Source organism: Maniola hyperantus, chromosome 7 (assembly GCF_902806685.2).
Source record: "Maniola hyperantus chromosome 7, iAphHyp1.2, whole genome shotgun sequence".
Lineage (NCBI taxonomy): Eukaryota > Metazoa > Arthropoda > Insecta > Lepidoptera > Nymphalidae > Maniola > Maniola hyperantus.
The window spans coordinates 12,278,057-12,303,182 of NC_048542.1; the positions used below are offsets into that span (position 1 = coordinate 12,278,057).

The window sequence follows — 25,126 nt, forward strand, 5'->3', positions numbered from 1 at the left end:
ACGGGAAAGGGGTGGATAGGAACGCTATACTTACTGAATTGGAACGAATCAAGGTTAAATAGGAACAGTAAGGTTTATATAGGGACAGGGCTGTCACTTTAAATATTTAATTAAATTGTTCAAAAAAATTCTTCCTTCTTGTGTAGTCGACTAGTAAAATTTAGTTAAATGGCATTTTACTGTTTAATATTGATAAATAAATAAATAAATAAAAATATTTTTTATTCAATTAAACTTTTACAAGTATAGGTAACTACACTACCTACTTGTAACAGTTTAATTAAATAAAAAATATTTTTATTTATTTATTTTTGAATCGTCAAACCACTGATTCGGAATGCCAGCAACCAGCAAGAAACTCGGCGGTTGCTTTTTTTAAAGATTTGATACCTACTATGCCATGTATAATAACATTTGGTATGAAGATAACTATTAAGACATAGGCATCCGCTAAGAAAGGATTTTTGAAAACTCAACCCCTAAGGGGTTGAAATAGGGGTTTGAAATTTGTGTCGGACGAAGTCGCGAGCATAAGCTAGTTTTGTAATATTAGAGGATAGAGCTAACTTGTGTTTGACAACCCTAACCTTTTTTCCCTATTCACCCCTTTGCCATTCCGTTACACCCCGGATCAAGTATAAATAGGGACAGCATATATTTTGATTAAAATATACCAGTAATTTATCATTATTTTATATTTTTTGGATGTTTCCTTAGAATTCTTACAACCGGAGATGCTTACAAACAGTTAAAGCATCATAATTTGTACCAAAACATCCGTAAATTTCAATGCGAAGTTAGATTTCGTACCTATTCACTCCGTTTTACGGTAATAACAATCCTATGTAGTACATAAAAATTCTTTGGGCACAATGTACAGAACGTAGTGCTTATATGCTCTTTGGTACACGGCATGGTGCACAGATATGCCAGATATGCAACTAGCGTGGCCCCCTCAGTCCCTCTCGCTCAAGCAGAGGTACTTACTTGTGATTGTGAAATGTTATTCCGTCTATTTTATGTTCGCTTCGGCTATTGTAGCCTAGTATACTGCAACCCACCATTGCACAATAACTTCAAAAACAAAAAACAACAAAACGAATCAATTATTTATTTAGAATACTTGAGTCAACATAACCTCTCTTCACGTTGTTTGCCAAAATCTCACGTACAAATACATTTTGGCAAACAAAAAAGTGATAAGGACAAAACAATCATTTTGTCACGTTCTAATAAGAGCTTAAATGTATTAAGCTATCTCGCTCTAACAGTAAGTGACACAATAGTTATTTATTCTGAGGCATGGCATGGTGATAACTTCTTGACGGCATGTTTACGGTTCTGGGTACTGGGTTATTGGCGTAGGTTATTGGAGACTAGTGAGGTCCGACCTCTCGCTCTAATCTGTAACTCAGTGGGATAGCGATTATAGTAGGTATTTTTCAAGTACAGAATACAAAACGTGAATTCAAGTGCCTATACAGGTAACGATATAGCGCTATGCGATAAATAGGTACCTAAGTAATCCAATATAGACCAACCAGCCTCGATTTCCTTTCCTGTTGTCATACTCATTTTCCTTATTTTCTTTGGCTTTCGGTTTAAGATTTTTGCCTAGGTATATACCTATAATTAGATCGGTATAATATTGACATCGTAGTTCGTACCTACCTACCTACTATACGATAGGTACTATAATACTTCTCGGTAGGAAAGGCACACAGAGTACATTATATATACCGATTTCCGAACCAGTGGTAGATGCATCTGACGATTCAAAAAATACTTGTAAAAGTTTAATTGAATAAAAAATATTTTTATTTTGTTACCTACTATTGATCTTTATATTAGTATTAATGATATTAGCAATTAGGATTACCTATTGTAGATAAAGCCCAAAATCCATTAAACTAAATACCTACTCTACCCACTTTACAAGGCAATCATTAACCTCAAAATATATATAATATGTGTCTTTAGATAAACTTGTAAGATCATTTTATACTTTGTTTCGTAAAGTGGGTATAATGCCACAGATAATGCTTAGGTACGTTTATACTTTATGATAAAGTATCAGCGACCAGCAGTGTATTCTGAGCCAGCAGGTCATACACAGGCCGTATTCATTTATAAAAGGAAAAGTTCTTCGATTTCCTATTCATTTAGTCAATGGATTTCGCTGCGTTCAGTTGAAATATACTTAGATATCTTGTACATATTTTCTCACATATCTAATTAGGTCCGTACCAATTTGTTATTGACATCGTAAATGCGTAGTTATGTAGATTACTAACTAGGTTTTATATTAGGTAAGTTAATTTATTTATAATTTACTTCTACTACACCAGTTATACTTAAGTACCATTTTTTGACAAAGTCACTGTTTTGTTTTTAATGACTACATTTTCAACATTCGTTCAAAGATTCAAAGATTCAAAGATTCTTTATTCGTGACCTCGTTCGTGACGGATAAATGTGACGTCAACCTAGGATTTTGTAAGTTTATGAAGTAGGTACCTACCTAATTACGTTCAGTAATTCAGAAGTTATAATATCTGGCAGACACACAGACGGACAAGTAGACTCACTCAAATACTCTGAGACCTCGCTTCGCTCGGCCAATGATATTCAGGAAATATACATTAAAACCGGTCAAGTACGAGTCAGATTCGCGCACGGAGGGTTCCGTACTTACTACACAAGAAGAAAAACTGTAAGAATAACTTTTGCTAACGAACCGCAAAACTAACTTGTTTGTAGAGGTTTATTGTTAGTTAGAGCGTTGATTTTATTTTTCCTGTAAAAACGGGGGAACGGTATTTTTTCAACATTTTGCACGATAAATCAAAAACTATTATGCTTAAAATAAATAAAAATCTGTCTTAGAATGCATAGGTAATCCTAATTTTTTTGGTTTAACTCAATTTTAATTTTATTATTATAGCTCTAAGTACCTAGTGATAAATTTTCATTTTTCAGATTTCGGTTTCATATTATGGTACCTAACTAACAATGGCTGAAAACGACGATAAGGTAGTAGGAGGAATAATAGGAATTATAAAATCCGACAACCACTATACCATCAAATTTGAAACAGGAGAAGAGGCGAGGCTAAATATTTTAAACGATCATGTATTTAGATACTATATGTCACCCAGCGGAGAGTTCTTAGAATATCCCGAGCCAATGAATCCTGCTGATGTTGCAAAAATGACTGTGAAAACGGCAGATGATTACGGGTATGCAGCATTTAAGGAATCTACTCTTGTAGATCTCGTCGCCCATTACATTGTGCAAACAAGGCATATATTAATAGTATTTGATAAGATAAGAGGAACTGTGAAAGTACACAACACTATAACCGACAAAGAAATTTTAAGTGAGACAAAGCCTTTATCTTACATTGATTACAAATCAACTCAATGTTTGCATCAGAGAGAAGACGAACATTTTTTTGGAGGCGGAATGCAAAATGGGAGATTTACGCATAAAGGAGAAGTGATACAAATTTTGAATAGCAATGATTGGACTGATGGTGGAGTAACATCTCCTTGTCCATTCTACTGGTCTTCTTATGGGTATGGTGTATTTAGAAATACGTGGCAACCAGGAATTTACGATTTTGGTGGGACGTCAGATGATTTTATCAAGACAATCCATAAAGGTGAAGAATTTGATGCATATTTCTTTGTAAATACCTTACCAAAAGACATATTAAATGATTATTATGAGTTAACAGGGCAACCAATTCTGATGCCAGAATATGCGTATTACGAGGCACATTTGGATGCTTTCAATCGTGACTACTGGGTTGAAGTGTCTTCTGATACGTACAAAGCAATACCATTTGAAGATGGAAAATACTACAAATCTTACCAGCCCAGTGAGATCGGAGATAAGAAAGGCATATTGGAGTCCTTAAATGGAGAAAAAAATAACTATCAATTCTCGGCTCGCGCTATGGTAGACCGGTATAAAAAGCACGATATGCCTTTAGGTTGGTTTATACCAAACGACGGTTACGGTTCCGGCTATGGGCAAACAAACACATTAGATGGTGATATCCAAAACTTAAAAGATTTCGTTGATTATTCTCTACTAAACGGTGTAGAAGTCGCTTTGTGGACAGAATCTAATTTACATCCAGAAGATCCCCTAAATCCTAAAAAGGGAGAGCGTGACTTAAATAAAGAAGTCGGTATAGCTAAAGTGGTCGCGCTTAAATGTGACGTAGCTTGGATTGGCAGTGGCTATTCGTTTGGACTTAGTGCTGTTGAAAATGCAGCAGAGATATTTGTAAATAAAACAAGGCATACCGTAAGACCTATGATCCTAATGGTAGACGGATGGGCTGGCACACAACGCTACTCTAGTATCTGGAGCGGTGACCAAGCGGGCGGAGAATGGGAATACATTCGATTCCATATTCCTACTTATATTGGAACAGGCTTGTCAGGACAGCCTATAGTTGGTTCAGATATGGATGGTATTTATGCAGGAGGGTGCAAAGAAGTCAATATTCGAGATTATCAATGGAAGGCATTTACTCCATTACAATTAAACATGGACGGCTGGGGTAATACTCAGAAAACTCCTTTCAGTTTTGACCAAGAAGCTACGACAGTTAATAGAGCTTATTTAAAGCTGAAGGCTATGTTAATGCCTTACAATTACAGCATTGGATATGAGTCGATTAATGGACTTCCAATGGTAAGGGCGATGTTTCTAGAATTCCCGGAAGAGACCCCAGCTTACACAAAAGATTCTCAGTATCAATATATGTGGGGGCCAAATATATTAGTTGCCCCCATTTATAATGAATTTACAGACGACGAAGGAAATTCTATACGTGATGGTATTTATCTTCCAAATTCAAATCAAGTGTGGATAGACATTTTGACTGGCGAAAAATATCAAGGTGGTAAGATATATAACAATATTGTCGCACCCCTTTGGAAAATTCCAGTATTCGTTAGAGATGGTTCAATAATACCAATGACAAATCCAAATAACAACCCCTATGAAATAAAAAGAGACTGTCGAACATTTACAATATACCCAAATGGTGCATCGAATTTTCTTGTTTATGAAGATGATGGCATATCCTCAGACTATTTACAAGGTACTTCAGGTTATGCCACTACTAAAATTGAAGCGACTGGCCCAGAATCTAATAAATTTGGCGACTTATTAATAAAAATATTTAAAACTACTGGAACTTATAAAAACATGATCAAAGAAAGACGGACTATAATACAAATAATGTCTTCGAAAGACGTTCAACGCATTAAAGTTGACGCTAGTGGACAACCCATCATGATAACGAAAGCTAGAAATATAAATGAATTTGAAAGTCGAGACAATATATTCTTTAACAGGGAGGATTTCATTTTAAACCCATATTTAAACGAATACACTGAATTAAAACAAAAGTTTTTGTTATTAAAACTCGAGAAGTTTGACGTAACTTCCAATGAAATAACTATAAAAGTAAATGATTTTACTAATCAGGGAACAATATTTGGGAAACTAAAAGAAAAAACTAAAATAGCAGGAACGATATGTTCCTTTCAAGGTAACTACTGCAGAACTACAGCGACTTCTATTGCTCTTGATTGGGAAGACTGTAGAAGTGCAGATTTTTACGAGATCGACCGAGATGGTGTAGTCTTTACAAACATTAAAAAAAAATTGTTCACTTTCGATAATCTCGCTTATGAAAGTACTCATGAGTTTAAAATACGATCTGTTTCGAATAATGTTGCGTCAGAATGGAGCAATGTTATTTCCGTTTCAACACACGCAGATCCTTTCAAACATGTTATTTTGGAAGTGCAAGTGACATGCAGCTTACCTAGTCAACCGAATCAAGAAATTACTAATTTAACAGACAGTAGTCCAAGCTCAATGTGGCATACCGATTGGGGGAAGTCTGGGCAGGCAAATCCAGAAGAAGGAAAATATATAAAACTCTTCTTTGACTTAGGAGATGAATACGAATTAGACAAAGTTGATTACGTACCTCGTAATGATGCAGGCAATGGTACTTTTCTTGAGATCCAATACACATATTCGACGAATAGTACCGACTGGAGTCTTTTATCGGATCCTATTAAATTTAAACGCGACAATTCTGTTAAAACTATACCCTTTAACGGAAAGAAATTAAGATATTTGCAACTTATAGTTTTAAACAGCGTCGGTAACTTCGGATCAGGACGACGAATGTTGTTTTTTAAAAAATAAGTCGACGTTTACCAAACAATTTTTTTAATTATAAAATCACCAATATCGAAGCAAAAATAAATTATTTAGGCAGTCAAGAACGTTGTAAAACTTAATATCTAGGAGAATATCAATTTTGTAAGTCTTCAGCACTTCTCACTGCCATGATCGTACAAAGACACGCATTTTCATCGAAAACACAACTAATAGAGAGATCTTCTAGTACACAACTGTACTCGTGGTCGGGATATCTAGTCCTCACGTAAACAGATCTCGGGTCTTCAGATAGAAGACTCTGTATGTTCGCCTTAAATGAATGAGATCTGTCTCCTATCAGTTCATTAATTCTATCGTGTGCGTCGTTTGTAAATGTGACTTGATATGTTCTTGAGGGTGGATTAGTGACCCAGGACGCCACCCGGATTCCATCCTGGTTGAGATTCAATGCAGATTGCGGTGGAGTGAATCTTTCTTGGCCGTCGGGGGCACCGCGTTCTGAGTCGACTCTTCGCATCGGCGACGTGATTGATCCGTCTAAGAGATCCTCACTCGCCGGTGATTCTGATGATGGTGACACAGGTGTCGGCAGGTTCTGTGGCAGTGGGATGTCGCCCACAGGTGAACGGGGTAGCGGACTAGTTGCTTCCCTTCTGACTGGCTGCACTGGGCATGGACTTGTACTGAAAGAAAAAGTGTTTATTTTAAGTGTAACTAGATGTAACTCACATAATCGATAGCTAAAATACCTCAAAAGATTTTATTTATTTAAATAATATTTTTATATTTCAAATGTATCTCAATTATAACACTTATACAAAATATAAATAATTTTTTTATAGCTTTTATCTTTTTATTATTTTTATTCTTAAAGATAATGTAAACCTCGTAATGGAGAAAGATTCATCATCAACTTGTAAAATGGCTATATTCTCAGTAGCATCATTGATTCCCTCAGTGGGTGGTCGCTCCAACGTCACGGGGGTCGCGTAAGCAGGCGGGTAGTCGTACTGCGGGATGTATGGCTTGATATCCAGCACGGGCGTACCATTGACCATGTCCACTCCGTTGAAGTAGATTTTATTTCCTGTAATACGATTTTTTTGCAAAAAAATCTGCTATAATATACTGGTAAATTAAATGTTGTCATCCAAGTCTATTTCTATCCTTTGAGCCTTTTTAAACTAGTTTTCTATTGCAACATGCCCAGAAAATATAGTATATACATATGATGAACCTATAATGGCTTTACTTACATGTTTGTTGGAGAATGTGGCTAATTCCGTTGTACACAATCTCTAAACGAAACTAAAATGGCACGTCTAAATCTATTGCTATCCCTTTCATAATGTTGCTTGCGGAAAAGGATAGCACTAGATTTAGACCCGTTAATTTAGTTTAGTTTAGAGATTGTGTACAAGAGAATCGGCCCCATTGTCTGTCTAGTTTCGAACTCGTCCAGGTTCCTTATTCAAAGGTGTCCGTTCCATTGAGTTTCTTGGGTGCCGCGTCGCAATCAGAGGCCCAAATAATAACTCCCGACGGGTTCGAAACTGGTCGGGCATTTTCCGACAAATACACAAGTAAAGCGTCATACATAATAAGTAAATAAAATTAATAAATTTATTTATTTATAAATCTTACATACCCTCAATACTATGGAGTTTAACCAGCGACAATCCTATAGGGCACGGCCTATGCGGCGACCTCGTTGAGAACACCCCGCGCCTTTCTCCTTCTAAACGTGGCGGCGCCACTTTGGCCGGCACGTTTGAGCTCTCCGTCATGTGGAAGTGGAAAATAATCCTACAAAAAATAATTTATGTGTACCAAAAGTCTTACAAAAAGATTTTTAAATCTTTTAGGTTTATTATACAAGCTTATAATTTTTCTTACACTAGCTGAAGTAGCGACATCTGCGTGGATTTAGGTTTTTTAAAATGCCATGGGATGATTTTCTAGGATGAAAAGTAGTCTATGTGTTTGATACAGAGCTGGCTTGCATCCCATAGACAGCTACGGGATGCAAGCTACCTCTCTATCAAATAGATGACGCCCACAAATACATTGGCGAGGATTAAGGTTTTTGAAAATCTTGTGACAACTCTTTAATTTTCCAGGATGAGAAGTAGTATATGTCGGTCCCTGATATCCAAGTTATCTCTAAGTATATCTTTCGTCAAAATCGGTTAAACGAGTTGTTAAACGCAGATGAAGTTGGGCATCATCTAGTTATTAATAAAGGTCATACTCTGTACTAGCGACCCACCCTGGCTTCGCTTCGGGTAGCTTATTACAAATTATTTTCGTAAGTATAAGTTTTCTACTGGTGAAAGAGTTTTCAAAATTGCTTCAGTAGTTCTAAAGATTACTTCCTAAACTTTACCTCTTTATAATATTAGTAAGTATAGATAAAGTGTAATACAAACCACATGTGAGAAAATTCATCCAAACCACTCAAAGCATGTTCAGGGTTGCTAAACACATTTGGATCTATGACAACTACTCCTCTAGCAGATGTCAGCACACTGGGCTGTCTCGGCACACCCCTTTTATTGCTAAATGCTGTCTCAATGTAGCCAATAGGTCTGTATGTGATTTCGTTATTCTGTGATACTGACGCTTGATCATTGTGGAGTATAGGTGGTACTGTTGTTGTAGCTGAAAATATTAACAATGTTGACCAATACAGCTATTACTTACTTCTACTATGATAAATATGAACTATAATCCATACTAATATTATAAATGCGAAAGTGTGTCTGTCTGTTTGTCTGCTAGCTTTTCACCGCCCAACCGTTCAACCGTTTTCGATGAAATTTGGTACAGAGATAGCTTGCATCCCGGAATTTAAATTTAAAAAAACCTAAATCCACGCGGACGAAGTCGCGGGCATCATCTAGTACTTAATTAAAAAATTGTATGTAAGACCTGTGTAGTTTTCATTTTAATTTTTAAAATTAGACAGTTCTCCATTTTTTACTTTTGTTACAGTTTTTTAGTTTGTTTGATGGAAAACCACAAACAAATTAAAGGCTTTATATTGAAATTTTTGAATCAGTGAATAAATGAATGAAATATTTTTTTCTTCCCATCACAGTTGCCATTTTTCTCAGTATGGCTACAGTGAATAAATCGATCCTTGTCACTTATTTGCTGAAAATCTGTTTGGTTATGGCGCTCACGCTGGTGCCTTACATAAAACTGGTTAGCCGCAAAATTGATAATTTTTGCCTAGGAGAAGTTTCTTTAAAATTATTGTGCATGTATTCTAATATAAATTGATTACTTAAGCACTTTATAGATTAGTAACGGGCCACCACATTTTGAAGCATGCTCAAAGATGATTTTACCCAAAGTTGTATTAACACAGCACCAGTATGTGTATAATCTCTGCTACTACGTCCATGCATGTCACATACAATGCAACTTCTCTTGTTATAAAAGGAATGCATAAGCTTTGCCTACATGGATTCTGGAGTTTTATAATGTTTGCTTAGCAAGTAGATTATTATCTAACAGCAGACTTGCTGGATAACAACTACTGTAGGCTGGTTAGTCTTAAGAAAATACAGTACTGAATCTTGAAGTACAGTAGGTGAAATATCGATGATATGAATAAATCTACGTGAAAAATGTATTCTTCACATTACGAAAATAGGTGTTAAGTACCTACTTAGGTTAGACTTCAATCTCACTGCCGACAACCTGTAATTGCTGCATTTCATGTTAATTGTAACCCTAGTTTTGATATGTGGCTTTCCAAGTTATTGAATAAATCACTGTAACTACAAAACTAGCAAGCAAGTAGACTCGACGTCTTATTGGAAATGATGATCAACCTTAATAATGGAGAAGCAATACCTTCAGCTGCACAGTTTGAACAGCGCAGAGAACTCAATGCAGACTTGATATGTTTTATTTCCTTCTGGTGTTCATGTTTCAGTGACGATAAACGGTGTCTGGAATAACAATTACAAGCAATTATAACTAAAAACAAATCTGATAAGTAATAGATTGACTCATTTATGTTTGGAACCACTAACCTTAGGTTTTTTATTTCTGTTCTGGCCAAAGCTATCTGGTTTTGATAAATCTCAATACTTTCGGACATAGTTACACATAAATAGTGTTTGTTTTGTATGTTATGTTATAATTTAATTTAATTTTCAATGTTTAATGTTTATCGAAAGATCATAAGCACCATAAGCACAAGCACATAAGTCCATAATATGTGACGTAGTGATTGGTAGTGATTATATACTCTTTGGTGGTGACTGGTGGTGATTATCCGGTAGGCCGTAAGCGGTAGAAGGCGGTAGGAGATACGTAGTATCCCTATTAATCTGTGGGTAGGAGCTCAGTAGGAGTAATAGTGTTCTGTGGTGTTCTGTGATGATTATTGTATAATGTTCTTTGTTAGGGTGGCACCCGTAGAGAGAATAATAGGTAGATGTAAGTACTGTGTAACCGCGTATGAGATAGCGATAGCACTACGAAACGGTGAATAACACGACAATTATTAACATTGTTTAGTAGTTAATATTTGTATTAACCGATCAACAATATTTGTATTAAACGTTTTTTATGTGAAAACAAGTAAATAACTCATGAGAAATACAATTACGCCACGAATTCTCAAAGTTTGTTTTGCAACTTCTTGTGTGTATTCTTGAAAAAAACCAGTTACATGATAAGGGACAAAAAATAGGTTAACTGCGTCTCTGTTTATCACATTAGTAACTTTATCTGTGCTCTCTTTTTAGTGCGAATGAGAAAGCAAACGTTTCTGCATCTACCTTTATTACTCAATCTACGGTGGCACCACGAAGCCGATGAATCAAGGATGAATCCATGCCCATGGCAAATGTCCTTACTCTATGGTCCAACCATGGTCCAACATCGTGCCAACAACCAACATCTGAGACCAACATATATATTGTACCATCGACAAGGCTCAAAAAAGCAGAGCTGTAAAAAAACCATTATTTATGAGATTATTAAGAAAACGACAGAATAAAAATAATAACGATAATGTAGTGATGCCCTATGTAATCGGAAAACGTGACTTTTAACCGCACATTTTTGAAACTGAAAACCGGTTGGCCTAAGGATCACCCGAAAAGACAGAATATCAACTGTTCTGTGACTTCAGTTGCCTCTCCAGTGTCTCTGACATCGCTTTAGATGGTGCAATCTATAGATGATCTGTAGAGTGCTGTAGAGTCGTTGCTCCTTTTAGCCAGTAGGTAGGTACTAACTACTAATCCTTTTATTTCTGGTCGGTGGTACTAATGTCGATTATTCTGAGAGGCTCATAATATGTATCAAAAAATCTAAAAAAAAAATCTATTTACATTTGTTGAAATAGGTATGTCTCTCGTATATCTCAATATCTCCAGCCTTTATCGCAGTGCTCAAATTCTTCAAAAGATTTAGAAGAAAAAAGAGCGATTGTCATTAGCTTACGATCTTTCGATTTATCGGTTTTTGATAATGCATAGCTGTTGCAAACAACAACTTCAAATTTCAATCACTATTGCGATTTTCTTTCTCAGCCGTCGCACACGTGCCGACTGCCGAGATTTGTGATATTTTTACAAATAATCTTCTTTGCACTTTGCTGTGATTTCTTAAAGATTTATTCTAATAAGAAATCAATTTAAAAAGATCGACTAATTAGGACATCGTATTTTATCAGTAAGTTGTTAATATTATTTTGATCTGCTGGGGTGGGGCAAAATGTCTAGAGAAAAGGCCGCCACGTGTCCTAAATTTTATTTTTTAACCAATAAATTATTGTTTAGATTATTTTTATTGTAGCTACTGATTATTCTGCTTTAACCTATGGGAGTGAACTTATTCGTTTTCGAACTCTTTGAGCAGTAAATGTCATATGATTACCCGTGATCGATTTATTTTTGCGTGCTTGTTTTTCCTAGCGGCGTGACATCATTTTTAAGGTTGTTATATTTTTCATGAAAATAAACGTTTTATAGGAATTCGCTACTTAAATCGTAACACCTAAAGTTGCATTTTCGATATGCTTGTTTCATAACATGTCAATATTACCTATTAATAATAATAATATCAGCAAAACATAATCATGAATTTTGGCAAAAAAAATATGATTTAGTATTGACAGTGATAATGTTTCTAAAACATTCATTTTATTATAAATAATGGAAAGTTAAATCTATAGAAAGATGGTAGTATAACAACGGCGGCATATTATCTGTCTGCATAGTCTGTAAGAATACTTTTTATTGCACTCTCTTTGAGATCCTCAGACGCTTAATTCCGATTTGGGCTCTGGCAAAATTCTGATAGTCTGCAGGTACTAGTACTAGTAATAAGCACAACTAAAATCTGTTACAACAACATTGAAGGGACCACAATTATTAGGTTGCAAAAGTAATTAATCTTGTAAGCTCTACAATTACCTGCAAAATAGGCTCATTTTGCCTTTTGGTCATTACAAACAATGTTGTTGTAAATGGCTTTTGACTGTATTTTTGTTACATACATGAAGTCATTGACTTATATATATTACTTTGTATGGACAGGCCTATTAAACAAACAAAATGGCACCGACTCAGTGGTGCTTTAGCACCAATGCAATCTCAGTGATGTGGGATTTCAAACGGGTCGTTCATTAGTATCTAAGAGGTGGTGCTGATTTATTTGGTTCCAAAACCGTGAAAAATTTTGTTCGCTTGACCATATCTTGTCATTTAAATAATGGAATAATTTTTTTAATAGAAATTCTACAAACTCAAATCTTAATGGTCCTTTTTATTGGCAGGTAACAAAAATACCTTATCCATTTTATAAACTTTCATTTACTTATATTTCTGATACAGTTACAGCCAACAACCCCAGGTTCATGGCAATGGTATCAACAGAAAATTTGAATGGCAGTGGGGCAGAAGCACCCACTGAAGTCCTTCCTGCTTTAGCTGAGAAACCGGCTGGCTTGCCGCCGGGCAACTATGCCCTTGTGGGATGGGACATGGACACTACTGGACGCAGGTTGATTGATGAAGTAAGTACCTAATTGTACCAAACATTTTAGCGTTTAAACTTTAAACGCTAAAATGTTTGGTACAATTATTATGTTCTTTAAACTATTGTGAGTGATTTCCAATATAAATATAAATGCTTCCGGGCTGTACTCACATGGTTAGTCAACATAAGCTTGACTAGCTTCCAACCCATCTTGGGTCCTTCTCCACAGGGACTCAGCTCGCAAATGCGTCGCGGTTAAGACTCAACCGAGTCCCTGAAAAAAGACCCTGGATGTATTCGAAACCAGTCAGGCTTACGTCAACTAACCATGTGAGTACAGCCGGGAGTATTTATATATACCAAACCTGTTCTAAATAACCAGGGTTTGCTTTTTATTCTAAAATGATAACTGCCGTGTTTGTCTTGCAGTCAACTGTCGATCATGATGTCTTGTGTTAAATTCCCTGATTGGATCCAAAAAAACTGGCCAAGTGCGAGTCAGGCTCGTGCACCGAGGGTTCCGTAGTACAGTCGTATTTTTTTGAGATTTTGCTCGATAAATCAAAAAGTTTTAATTCATACAAATAAATTAAAATCTGTTTAAGAATCCACAGGTGAAGCGCTTTCAAATGATACCCCAATAAAAATATAGTTATCTTACTTTGATAATTTGAAAATACTAATTATTAGTTCATTCATGACCACCATTTAATTTTTTTTGGGTGATGTAACCACAAATTCACGGTTTTCAGATTTTTCCCCTAAAAATATTTGATTTTTGTCAAAAATTTCTCAGTAGCTGCTCAAAGTTGGTGGTTTCCCATGCCTTTGAAAGCAGATAAAGCCTTTGATTATATACCTGATCTCTTGGTGGTCATGTTGGATTGCTGTCAGTTCAGATTATAAGAGTTAAGGGAAAAGAGAGTATGTTTGTACACTTGTGCATTTTATTATTATTATTCTAAGGTTTTGACTGATTGTTTTCAATAGGAAAAATTGTGAAAAGGGCACTGCTTATGCTTTTATTCTAGTTAAAAACTTTTAATTATTATAAACAATACTTACACTTATGTGCATATTAACATAATCTGTTAATACTTTTATCTACTTCCTGTGTGTTATGATGATAAAATGTAATAAGCATAGTTTATAAATTATACAAAGAAATTATTGAGTTGAACTTTTATCATTTTACTAGCTGCCCCGGCGAACTTCGTACCGCCTTGACAGTCGATTCTTTTTCAGGCAATTTTTTAAATTTTTCTCTCCATAAGAACCATCCTCGTACTTCAAGGAATATTATAAATTATATATATAATAAAGAATTAGCGAAATCGGTTCAGCTGTTCTCGAGATTTGCGATCAGCAACACATTCAGCGATTCATCCATACTAATATTATTATAAATGCGAAAGTGTGTCTGTCTGTCTGTCTGCTAGCCTTTCACGGTCCAACCGTTCAACCGATTTTGAAGAAATTTGGTACAGATATAGCTTGCATCTTGGGGAAGGACATAGGCTACTTTTTATCCCGGAAAATCAAAGAGTTCCCACGGGAACTTTCATCCACGTGAATTTAGTTTTTTTTTAATTCTATGGGAAATCTTCGATTTTCTGCGGCAAAAAGTAGCCTATCCTAGGGATGAACCCAGGATACAAGCTGTCTCTGTGCCAAATTTCGTCAAAATCAGTTAAACAGATGGGCAGTGAAAAGTGACTGTTTTAAACAGCAGACAGAGATGCACTGTTGCATTTATAATATTAAAGTATGGAAGTATGTACTTTAAACAGAATATAAGAATTTTAAGTATTTCCACAGATATGCCAGATAGCAGCGTACACGCCGAAGCAGTCGTATTCGCAGTACATAATGCCATATGGCGACTTGAACCCCGGCGCGCGGCGACGTCACAACGTGAGGGTTGTCACCGTTGGCCGCTATCGCATGCTGAAGGATACTAATACTCATAAGGTAAATTGCAGTTGCTATTTAGATGGGTCGTTAGATCTACCTCGCTTGGGCTGAGTTGACGCATATAAGGCATTGTATAGATCGACTTCAAGATGAATAGTCTCTGCCTTCTGCCCCGAAAGGGGGAGACACAAGATACCTATATTACAATTCATAATATAATACCATACCATATATACAAACATAATATTATAATATAATACCTATATTATAAAATTGCAAAAGTATGTTTGCCTTTGTATGTATGTTTGTCCTTTAATCACGCTTCAATGGAGTAATGGATCAACATGATTTTTTTGCTTTGTGATGGATGTGGCATAAGACTACTTTTTTAGGGTTCCGTACCTCAAAAGGAAAAACAAATCCCTTATAGGATCACTTTTATACTGGAAAATCAAATAGTTCTCACAGGCTTTTAAAAACCTAAATCTAATGGCATACAGAAACAACAGTTACTATGTGTGCCATTGCTCATTGGTGCATGTAAAATTGCACCTGGATGTGTGCTCCTTCACTCTTGACCACAGCAGTAGTACTTTGCCATAATTGTAGCATAATAAGGATTGTAATTAAATTTCACCCATTCCTACAGGGCCGCTGTAACCTAAAAGCATCTAACTACCTACCCCTATATGCCCCTATAGATACTGAAAACCAAATCAGAGATATCAGCACTGACAGACTTCTTGGACTGGCTGGAGAAGGAGAAGGGAGACGGTAGCGTCATACTCATCTACCACGAGCCGCGTCGGCTCAGCCCTACCATGCTATTGGAAGCTTTTACTCGGTATGTTTTGACTGTATTCAAGTAATTTTATAAGTCTAAAACTAGTGCAATCTGGATCATATGGTTCTTTGTGGGTTTTAAAAATGACAGTAAAAAGACCCGTTATTTCAGTTTAGTTTAAAGGTTTCATTTATGCAGTACTAGCTGATGCCCGCGACTTCGTCCGCGTGAAATTAGGTTTTTAAATATCCCGTGGGAACTCTTTGATTTTCCGGGATAAAAAGTAGCCTCTCATGTCACTCTCCAGGTCTTTATCTATACCCATGCAAAAAATCACGTCAATCCGTTGCACCGTTGCGACGTGATTGAAGGACAAACCAACCAACAAATAAACACACTTTCGCATTTATAATAAGGGTTGATTGGTATGCCACAACCCTAAATCTGGCTTGTCTGCAAATCGCTGGCTTGCGAGAATAGTGACGTAACTCAAAATTCTGTCAAATTAAGTATACCTAATGATCAGAAATCTTATCGTGAACAGAAACGCAACACCGATTTCGAGCCAACGTTCGTTAAAAAGAAGAAGCGTCCTTATTGATTTGAGACAAAACACTAGCGCGAATCACAAATAAAGACATCTCAATTGAGCCTATGACATGCACTGTCGATTCCAATAAAAGTGTTTCGATACTATGATAAATTTACCTTTAATCACTAAAATCAGACGCTCAATAAATCGTTTAAATTTTGCAGTATGTTACAAAATATTTATAAAAAAACTTTAAAACGCCACTATAAAATCAATCATTTTGAGTTCCGTCACTATTCTCGCAAGCCAGCGAAATGTCAAGAGCATTATCTCACTGTATGTGGCAATATCACGGTATTTTCCAGCTACAAGCTACTGGATCGCTTCAAGTCGATCGTGGCCGGCTTCACGGATAGCTACGCCCTGGCGGCCGACAAGTGCAAGGCAACAGTGAAGTCAGTGTCGCTTCGAGTGCTTGCGCGAGTACTGCTGGACGCGGAGACGCTGTCGGTGGACAGCGCGCTCGACAGAGCCACCGCGGCCTACAGGATCGTCGAGCATCTTGCACAAGGCATGTTCAGTTTACTTTAACGTTGTAGTTTTGGTACTCAAAATCTATCAAAACAAACAAGATTCGAGATTAATCTAAAACAGATTCTAAACAGTAGTCAAGTTATTTTGATGGGTTGTGTATTAATTTTACCAGGAGAGCAGCAGGAGGTAGGAGCGGGCGGTGAAGGTACCACGGCAAGCAAGGACATGGTAGAGACAGCGCGACTGTGGGCGCGGCCCGTTCAGACAGAGCTGGAGGCTCTGGCTAGCTTAAAGAAACTATTAGAGAGGTGAGCAGTGTTCACTTCTTTAAATAAGCGACTCAAGTTAGCAGGAGAGCAGCAAGGGGTAGGAGCGGGCGGTGAAGGTACCATGACAAGCTAGAACATTGAGAAGACAGTGTAACTGAAATTCGACAGGGAACTGAAGACGACTCTAAAGTAGCAAGAGAGAGATAAGAACGGGCGGCGAGGGCACGTCGGCAAGCAAAGGCATGGGGAGATAATGTGATGCGTGACCAATGCCAAATGTCTGTTTAATTTAATGCAGTTTCCTCTGTTGACTTGAGCCAAAACTATCATGTATTGGTCGTCATTGTAGGTAATATTGTATTGTTATTGTAACAGACAGAACACATTCCGGCCGGTGTTCGCGCCTCTGCTACGTCAGCCGCGACCGGAGCGCAAGCGTGTCACGCAGCTGCGGCGACTGTTGGCCGACGCGGGCTTGCTCTACGACCAAGTGAAGGATGCGTGGCAAGATCAGAACTGCGCTGGTGAGTATTATTGTAAAAGACAGAACACGTTCCGGCCGGTGTTCGCGCCTCTGCTACGTCAGCCACGACCGGAGCGCAAGCGCGTCACGTAGCTGCGGCGACTGTTGGCCGTCGTGGGCTTGCTCTACGACCAAGTGAAGGATGCGTGGCAAGATCAGAACTGCGCTGGTGAGTTATTGTAACAGAACGCTTGTTACTTGAATTAATAACTGCCAATCACCTGGGATCCATATATTTTACGTTACTATTTATAACTCAAAGGAGCTTTTTTAGTACATAATAATTCAGTACTCGTACTATTTCTGCTACTCTAATCCTCAAGTATTAGTTGCTTAAGCAGTGGAAATACTTGTGCAGAACAGTGGCTGGCGTTTTAGCGGTACTTAGCACAACCTAACATTTTGTACATTTATTTCCAGGCGTAGAAAAGCTGTTGAAGAACCTAACTATATCTGCAAAATCTGAAGACATTCAGGAGTTACTCACAATCTTCGATTGCCACTTCGATCCTAACAAGGAACCTATCATTCTCCAGCCTACAGTCAATCGCGGCAGCAGACCTAGGGTAAGATTTTATTTTTATCTTTAAACCGATTTTTCAACAAAAGGATTGATGAATTTAAGGGCTGCACATGACATGACATGGACACATCAGTATAAGGCAACTCATACTGCAAAGTGACGCCAATAGGTAACATCTTTTTTGATAACAATTAAGGTTATCCACCTGTGGACCTGTTATGCACCTGGTCCACTCCTTTTTCGGTTTCCTTACCTAAAAAGGAAAAAACCCTTATAGGATACTTTGTTGTCTGTCTGCCCGTCGTGTCTGTCAAGAAAACCTATTGGGTACTTTCCGTTGACCAAGAATCATGAAATTTGGTAGATAGGTAGGTCTTATAGCACAAGTAAAGGAATAAATCCGAAAACCGTGAATTTGTGGTTACATCACAAAAAAAAATTAAATATTTTTTCAATTTACAAAGTAAGATAACTATACCAAGTGGGGTATCATATGGAAGGGCTTTACCTGCACATTCTAAAACAGATTTTTATTTATTTTTATGGATAATAGTTTTTGATTTATTGTGCAAAATGGCGAAAAAAATATCCGAGTACAGAACCCTCGGTGCGCAAGTCGGACTCGCACTTGGCCGGTTTTTTTAATCCCATACAATTTGGCCCATGTTTGTAATCTCATCAGTGGTGACTCGCTAACTCAGTGATCAACATTATAATATGTTAGCCACAACACAACATGTTTCAACAAAAAGTTGCTTATTTGATTAGTTGGCAACATCCCTATTCCAATGCAATTTATATAACGTTATCACAATATATTTCAGGCCACATCTTCAGCGGGAGAGACCGGCGAGGCTACCGGCAGCACAAGCGAGTCTCAACAGACATCCACCCAGAATTCACCCAACAAGACTAATAATGGTAAAGGAATAGGAAGGAGAGGAAAGGGGAATATTAGTCATTTAACATGGCTAATATTCTTTAAAAAAAAAAATAACACTAGTCTATATTGAAACTAAGCTTACAGTGCGACAAGGCTATCTTGGCGCGTGGCGAAAATCGTAACTAACGTTGCCGTCAAGGGTCCACTTTGTTCTCGTTTGAATATTCTAAGCCTTCCTTCTCCAACAGGGCCCCCCTGTCAATCAGTGGCGTGCACAGTGTTTGAAGCCAGGGTAGGCATTAGTTAGGTAGGAACCTGTTTAATGACAGGTCATAATGAAAAATATGCATTGAGCTATTACAACTGGGGTAAGCAGTGCATTTATGCTTCTATGACCTGCACGCCACTGCTTTCAATGCCATTCGGGTGCCAAGAGAGCCTTGTCGCACTTTACTAATGGGTTGGAGACCTAACTCGCTAAAAGTGAAAAGAACGAATGAACGCGCTGATGAAATGCATCTCATTACTGGGCAGCATGTGTTGTTGTCTATGAGTGAGACAGTACCAAGATTTTATATATGACTGTGTTCTTTCGGGATGGGTCAAAATTTGCATCTGTCGATTGTTCCATGGCACCTCCAATGAGGTTAATGGTTCCGTTTGGTTACGTAACTGGGTGGGTGACCTGTATATTAAGTACTGGATTTTACATATTACCAATGTTGATAGAATAGGGTACTGGTTTTTAAAAGCTGTCCTTACGTTATTCGTCGTCGTCGTCGTCGTCGCTGATGTCTAAGGACTCTATAGAAAATGTATATTTTACGTTCCATTACATTGCAAGAAAAAACGAAAGCAAAAATATTCTAATATAAAACGCTTTCCTGACAATATGGCGCCTCATACGTCATTTTGACGTCACCTGTTCGTAAACTTTACTATACACGCAACTGTTTACGAACAGTTAACGTCATCAACCACTCGGCCAATCACAACCGTTTACGATCAAGTGACTAAAGTAGACAAAAAAACATTTTCTTTGTCGATTTTCACTGAAAATATCCTGTATTTTTCTTAACTTACTAAATAGTTGGTTTCAAAAATTCATAATCAATATGTATGCCATCAAAAGATCCTATATTTCACATGCTATCAAATACCCTATTCGAACATCGAAAAATTTATTATGGCGGGTATCGCGTCCAGAGCGCCTTGAATTCAAATACATATTACAATCTCAAATTTTGGCAATGGCAGCAAGTGAACCGTGGCCTAGCGGTCAAAAGCGCTCCGGGCGCGATACCTGTTGTCGACGCAGGTTCGAATACTGCCGGTTCTACAATTTTTTAGGTTCAACCTCAAAAGGAAAAACGGAACCCTTATAGGATCACTTTGTTGCCTGTCTGTCTGTCAAGAAACCTACAGGGTACTCCCCGTTGACCTAGAATCATGAAATTTGGCAGGTAGGTAGGTCTTATAGCTGGCATTAGGGGAAAAATCTGAAAACCGTGAATTTGTGGTTACATTACACAAAAAAAATTAAATTGTGGTCATGGTCGAAAAAATACGACTGTTGTACGGAACCCTCGTTGTGCGAGCCTGACTCGCACACATGGCCGGTTTTTGATATGTATTTAAAAATGATTTTATTGTTTGTTTCAGAAATTAAAACAGAACCCAGTCAGCCAGCAGCGGCGCCGCCGGCTGCGGTGGCCAACTAGCGCGTCGCCAGTGAACACTACTCAAGCTACACTTTCTCACATACTATCGTTTAGTACTGTAACGGAGCCATAGCATGTGACTAAACATTTATTCGTATTATACATTTAGGTTAAGTCTCCTTTGGAATTGAAAGAGGATTGTTTTGCAAGCGTCGGTGAGCGAGTTACAAGTTTTATTTTAATTTAGTTGTTAACCTTCCAGTTTTGTATTTTATTTGTTGGCTTCACACGTAAAGTTTTTATATATACATGAAAAGACGATAATTGTAGTTGAGTGCCTTAGCAACTCAGTGTTTTAAGGAAGTTTTTCACACTTTTGTGTATTGTAATAAGCCTGAGACTACGTTTTTGTTGTTTTATATGGAAGCTTGGTGAATGAAGCCTTGTCTGAGATTGGAGGAGGACGGGGTGTTGCAAAGTATCATAATATTTTACATAATATAATAATTATGTTGAGTATGTAGAGAGGATATTTATTATGTTACTACTGGACTTTTACTAAAAGTACAATAGTAGTATAGTCTGTACAAATGGACTTCTCACGCGCCATTTTAACTCTGTTTCTACTGTCAAGTCAAAAGTACGGTTCACCTTTAGAATAAGGTCTAAAATCGTACTTTTGACATGAAATTTGACGCAAAGTTAAAATGGCGCGTGAGAAGTCATTTTTTACACATTATACTCATTATTTATTATTTTAAAAATAAAGTGGTTATTTTTTTATGTGTGCAATCACACGGGATGGATGGACTGATTTTTACATCCGATGTTTTAAAGGTTTTATTCTTTTTACCATTTTGCATAATATTTTAGGCTGAATAATGCATTTTTTTTTCTATAATATGTATACTAATTAGCTGTTGCATGTCATTTTCTTTTGCCATAGAACAATTCTATAAGATTAAGTTTCCTTACCATACAATAAGCTACGCGTAAAGAAAGTGTGTACCTATTAACTTACGTCTAATTTAGTTAGTTTTAACATAGACTGTACATATAATTTAATTTCTTATTTTGTTCAGATCTCTAATAAATATGTAAGTCTAATATTTCGTTTATTTTTACATCCCTGTGTTCAATAAAAATGACCGTCCTACTTAATTTAAATTTTTATGTCTTATTATTTCATTTACATAATATGCATATTTTGGATCCTGCAAAATAAAGATGAGTAAAAACAAAACTCAGTTGGGTTATAGTAAAATAATACAGTCTTTTATTGGTAACAACAGCTTTATAATAATCATCTTATCATTAAATTATTACACTTACAATCATATGTAGTTCAAATAGGAATATTAATAATCTCAAACTATGCCAATATTCTAATGTCATACTCATTAGGTACCAAATTAATTTTATCCAAGTATTTTTATTCGTGAATATAATTAAATTATTCTTTAAAATAAATCTCACTATATTTTTAAAATGTTGCCATAATTAATAGCTGGATATTCACTATGTTACAACTTTCATACCACCTCCACTTTGCAAATCTGAAAGTGCAATAGAGAGCAATCGCAGGATGGTATGCGAGTGTGTTCAAACACAGGTTCAAACAACACAAAGTTTGACAGAATGTTTCGCTGGAAATACTCACAAAACGCCAGTGTAATGAGAGCCCTAGAGTATTCGAGTGCTAATAGGCATAACTTGACTATCTTGCTAACTTCACTCACAAAAATATATACCGTGTAAGTATGGTAGCAAGAAACTAAAGGCTTGAATGTCTGAACTCATATTTTGAGTCTCAGACGAGAGCAATGTCTGTGTTTGGTTGGCTGTCATAATGTCTCTCGCATTGGTTAGCGCATCTTTGTAGTCTGCAGCCCACACACCAATGTTGTAAAGACCGAGTGGACAGGTAGACATGCGTAATTAGTATCCAAGCTCATATCTTGAGATCAGTGCTGTTTACTATAACATGTCGAAAGTTAGGAGGCAAAAATGATTAGGATTATGTCTGTAAGTAGCTTTTTCCTATGGCTTTGTATTGATGGTATTTTATAGTAGCTTATATTGCTAGAGGATAATTAAGATCTATCAGTGTAAGAATTTTCAGAATCAGATCATCAGTTTTGGAAATCTACATACAAATTACAACTAAAAAAATTTAATTCTATAATATTTGTACAGATTGAAGTGGTGGCACACATGCACTGCAAGGCTGGTGTTTAAACACAGTGGATACCAAGCTAGTTAATACACAACCTTATATACAAATCACTTATGCCATCTGTAAGCCAGTACCACACCAGCGACAACTAGAAACACAGCTGAGGTTTTATATAACATATTGCAAAGGACTTTATTCTGTCCCCCAACTGAGTTAACAATCAAATTGTTCATCAGAAACACTTGATTGCTCTCTTCAATTAATGCCCGTTTCTCATCTTCGGACATTTTGCTTGCAATTTCATTCATAGCTTGTCGGAAATCTTTCTTCAACTGTGGTATATCAACTCCAACAAAATCAGTTACTTTGTCCATGTACTTCACTTGATCATGATTATCTAGAAAAAGGAAATTGCCAATGAGATTCCAGTTTGATGAATAGATATATAGAACATCCAGTTATTAGAAGTTTTTACAATTTAATCAGTACCCGTATTATAAATGCGAATGTGTGTTTGTTTGTTGGTTTATCCTTCAAACACGTTGCAATGGAGAAACCGATTGACAAGATTTTTTGCATGGGTATAGTTAGACCTGGAGAGTGACAACGGCTATTTTTCATCTCGGAAAATCAAAGAGTTCCCACAGGATTTTTAAAACCGAAATCCACGCAGACAAAGTTGTGGGCATCAGCTAAAAGAGAATACTCAATAGATTCATCAAAAAAATATAATAAGATGCGTGATTTTATCTGGGTGGATTCCATGGGATAAAATGTAGCCTATCTTTCAGACTCCAGGTCTTTATTGCAGAAAATCACCATTTAGTAGCTGCGTTGCTACATGATTGAAGGATAAACAAACACATTTTCATTTTTATAAAATGGATAATGTTTCTTACTTTTACCAAATATATTTCTCTTCTTAGCCAGAATCTGCCCACCACTCAGCAAGCCGAGGTAGAGGTGGTATACATAAGCCATCAACAGCTGTGGATTTTCTCGCTCAAGGTTTTGTAAGTGTTCAAGATAGTTCTCCAGAGCATTAGATTTAGGTAATGTTTTCCAATTTGCACCCAGGTAGTGGCATAGATCTTCTTCAAATGCTTGTTTTCTGTAAATAAAAATAGAAACATTGAAGTTTGGTTTGAAGAAAGTGGTTATTGTCATTGAATTGTATAGTTCAAACTGAATAGTCATCAAATCTGTACGAAAACCTTACAAAAGAATCTTTTTAGGGTTTCGTATCTGAAAGGGACTATTACTAAGCCTCCGCTGTCCGACCGTCTGTCAGTGGGCTGTATCTCGTGAACCGTAATAGGTAAAGTTGAAATTTTCACAGAATATGTAACATTTCGATTGCCACTGTAACAAAAAATACTACAAAAATTAAAATAACCACTATGAAAATTAAACTGTTATTTCTTGTACGATGGTACGGAATCCTTCGAATGCGAGTCCAACTCGCATTTTACCGATTTTTTTCTACTAAGTTAAAAATCAATAATCATGTCTACCTGAATAAAATTTTATTTACAAAAAGTTGGTCAAAATCTGGCATATTTAATCTATTCTTGGCGTCTTCTAAAAAAGCAAAGATATGGTAAAAGACGAATAGCCCTCCACTCCAGACTGTTTCATCCCTTAGAGCTGAAAAAGATATTAAGGTTATTTAAATTATTACCATCTTATAAAGCACAGAGTACATTGAATATAGTGGTATAAAGTATTTTGTGGAATATCTTTAGCAGTTTCTTAAATCGAAAATTGATTAAAAGCTTGGTAAAAAACTAATTGGCAAAAACTTACAAAAGGCAAATTTCGCGTTTATTAGGGCGTCGCTCACTGAATGAATTTTCCTCGTCGCTTTTCTCATACGCGAAGTAAATAACTCCTCGTTGTCAGACATCTTGATAAAGATAAAAGGAAAAAAGAGTTTCTATTCCAGATTCCTTGTTCTATTCAGAAAAAAATTTATGGAACAATACGGGAGATAGGTAGTAGTTTATATTCCTTGGATGGAACAGTCTGTGACCTATAAAAGTGTATTTGTCGATGAGGCTCAAAAAGGTTAGAACCCAGAGCCGTAAAACCAGTTAA

General features: G+C 36.6%; 4 protein-coding genes across 9 annotated transcripts; 2 read left to right on the top strand and 2 right to left on the bottom strand.

The window, feature by feature from the left end:
* Nucleotides 1-1,434: 1,434 nt before the first annotated feature.
* On the top strand, nt 1,435-7,068 carry LOC117983379 (alpha-glucosidase 2-like). 4 transcript variants are annotated; one of them, XM_069499845.1, is made up of 2 exons: nt 1,435-1,484; nt 2,980-7,068. In XM_069499845.1, exon 2 carries the CDS (start codon nt 3,013-3,015, stop codon nt 6,244-6,246), a length of 3,234 nt encoding a protein of 1,077 aa, XP_069355946.1. In that variant the 5' UTR covers nt 1,435-1,484; nt 2,980-3,012; the 3' UTR covers nt 6,247-7,068. The 4 variants fall into 4 exon arrangements, with proteins under 4 accessions (XP_069355946.1, XP_034825792.1, XP_069355945.1 ...); XM_034969901.2 differs by lacking the exon at nt 1,435-1,484 and adding an exon at nt 1,831-2,309; XM_069499844.1 differs by lacking the exon at nt 1,435-1,484 and adding an exon at nt 1,831-2,239.
* LOC117983381 (tRNA (adenine(37)-N6)-methyltransferase) lies at nt 6,254-10,520 on the bottom strand. Its single transcript, XM_034969903.2, has 6 exons — nt 10,269-10,520; nt 10,087-10,184; nt 8,652-8,883; nt 7,871-8,028; nt 7,108-7,309; nt 6,254-6,905 (listed from the first exon to the last, which is right to left on the bottom strand). The coding sequence occupies exons 1-6, from the start codon at nt 10,334-10,336 to the stop codon at nt 6,356-6,358; spliced, it is 1,308 nt and encodes a 435-aa protein (XP_034825794.1). The 5' UTR covers nt 10,337-10,520; the 3' UTR covers nt 6,254-6,355.
* A 1,240-nt stretch (nt 10,521-11,760) lies between these two features.
* On the top strand, nt 11,761-21,960 carry exu (maternal protein exuperantia). Of its 2 annotated transcripts, none has more exons than XM_069499994.1 (10): nt 11,761-11,929; nt 13,086-13,267; nt 15,049-15,201; nt 15,846-15,988; nt 16,826-17,031; nt 17,167-17,302; nt 17,639-17,787; nt 18,207-18,352; nt 19,134-19,230; nt 20,855-21,960. In XM_069499994.1, the coding sequence occupies exons 2-10, from the start codon at nt 13,109-13,111 to the stop codon at nt 20,911-20,913; spliced, it is 1,248 nt and encodes a 415-aa protein (XP_069356095.1). In that variant the 5' UTR covers nt 11,761-11,929; nt 13,086-13,108; the 3' UTR covers nt 20,914-21,960. The 2 variants fall into 2 exon arrangements, with proteins under 2 accessions (XP_069356095.1, XP_069356094.1); XM_069499993.1 differs by having other exon boundaries at nt 11,761-11,922.
* A 146-nt stretch (nt 21,961-22,106) lies between these two features.
* Ho (Heme oxygenase) lies at nt 22,107-25,035 on the bottom strand. 2 transcript variants are annotated; one of them, XM_069499553.1, is made up of 4 exons: nt 24,836-25,035; nt 24,544-24,676; nt 23,935-24,140; nt 22,107-23,426 (listed from the first exon to the last, which is right to left on the bottom strand). In XM_069499553.1, the coding sequence occupies exons 1-4, from the start codon at nt 24,933-24,935 to the stop codon at nt 23,137-23,139; spliced, it is 729 nt and encodes a 242-aa protein (XP_069355654.1). In that variant the 5' UTR covers nt 24,936-25,035; the 3' UTR covers nt 22,107-23,136. The 2 variants fall into 2 exon arrangements, with proteins under 2 accessions (XP_069355654.1, XP_034825802.1); XM_034969911.2 differs by having other exon boundaries at nt 23,929-24,140; nt 24,836-25,031.
* Between the last annotated feature and the right edge of the window lie 91 nt (nt 25,036-25,126).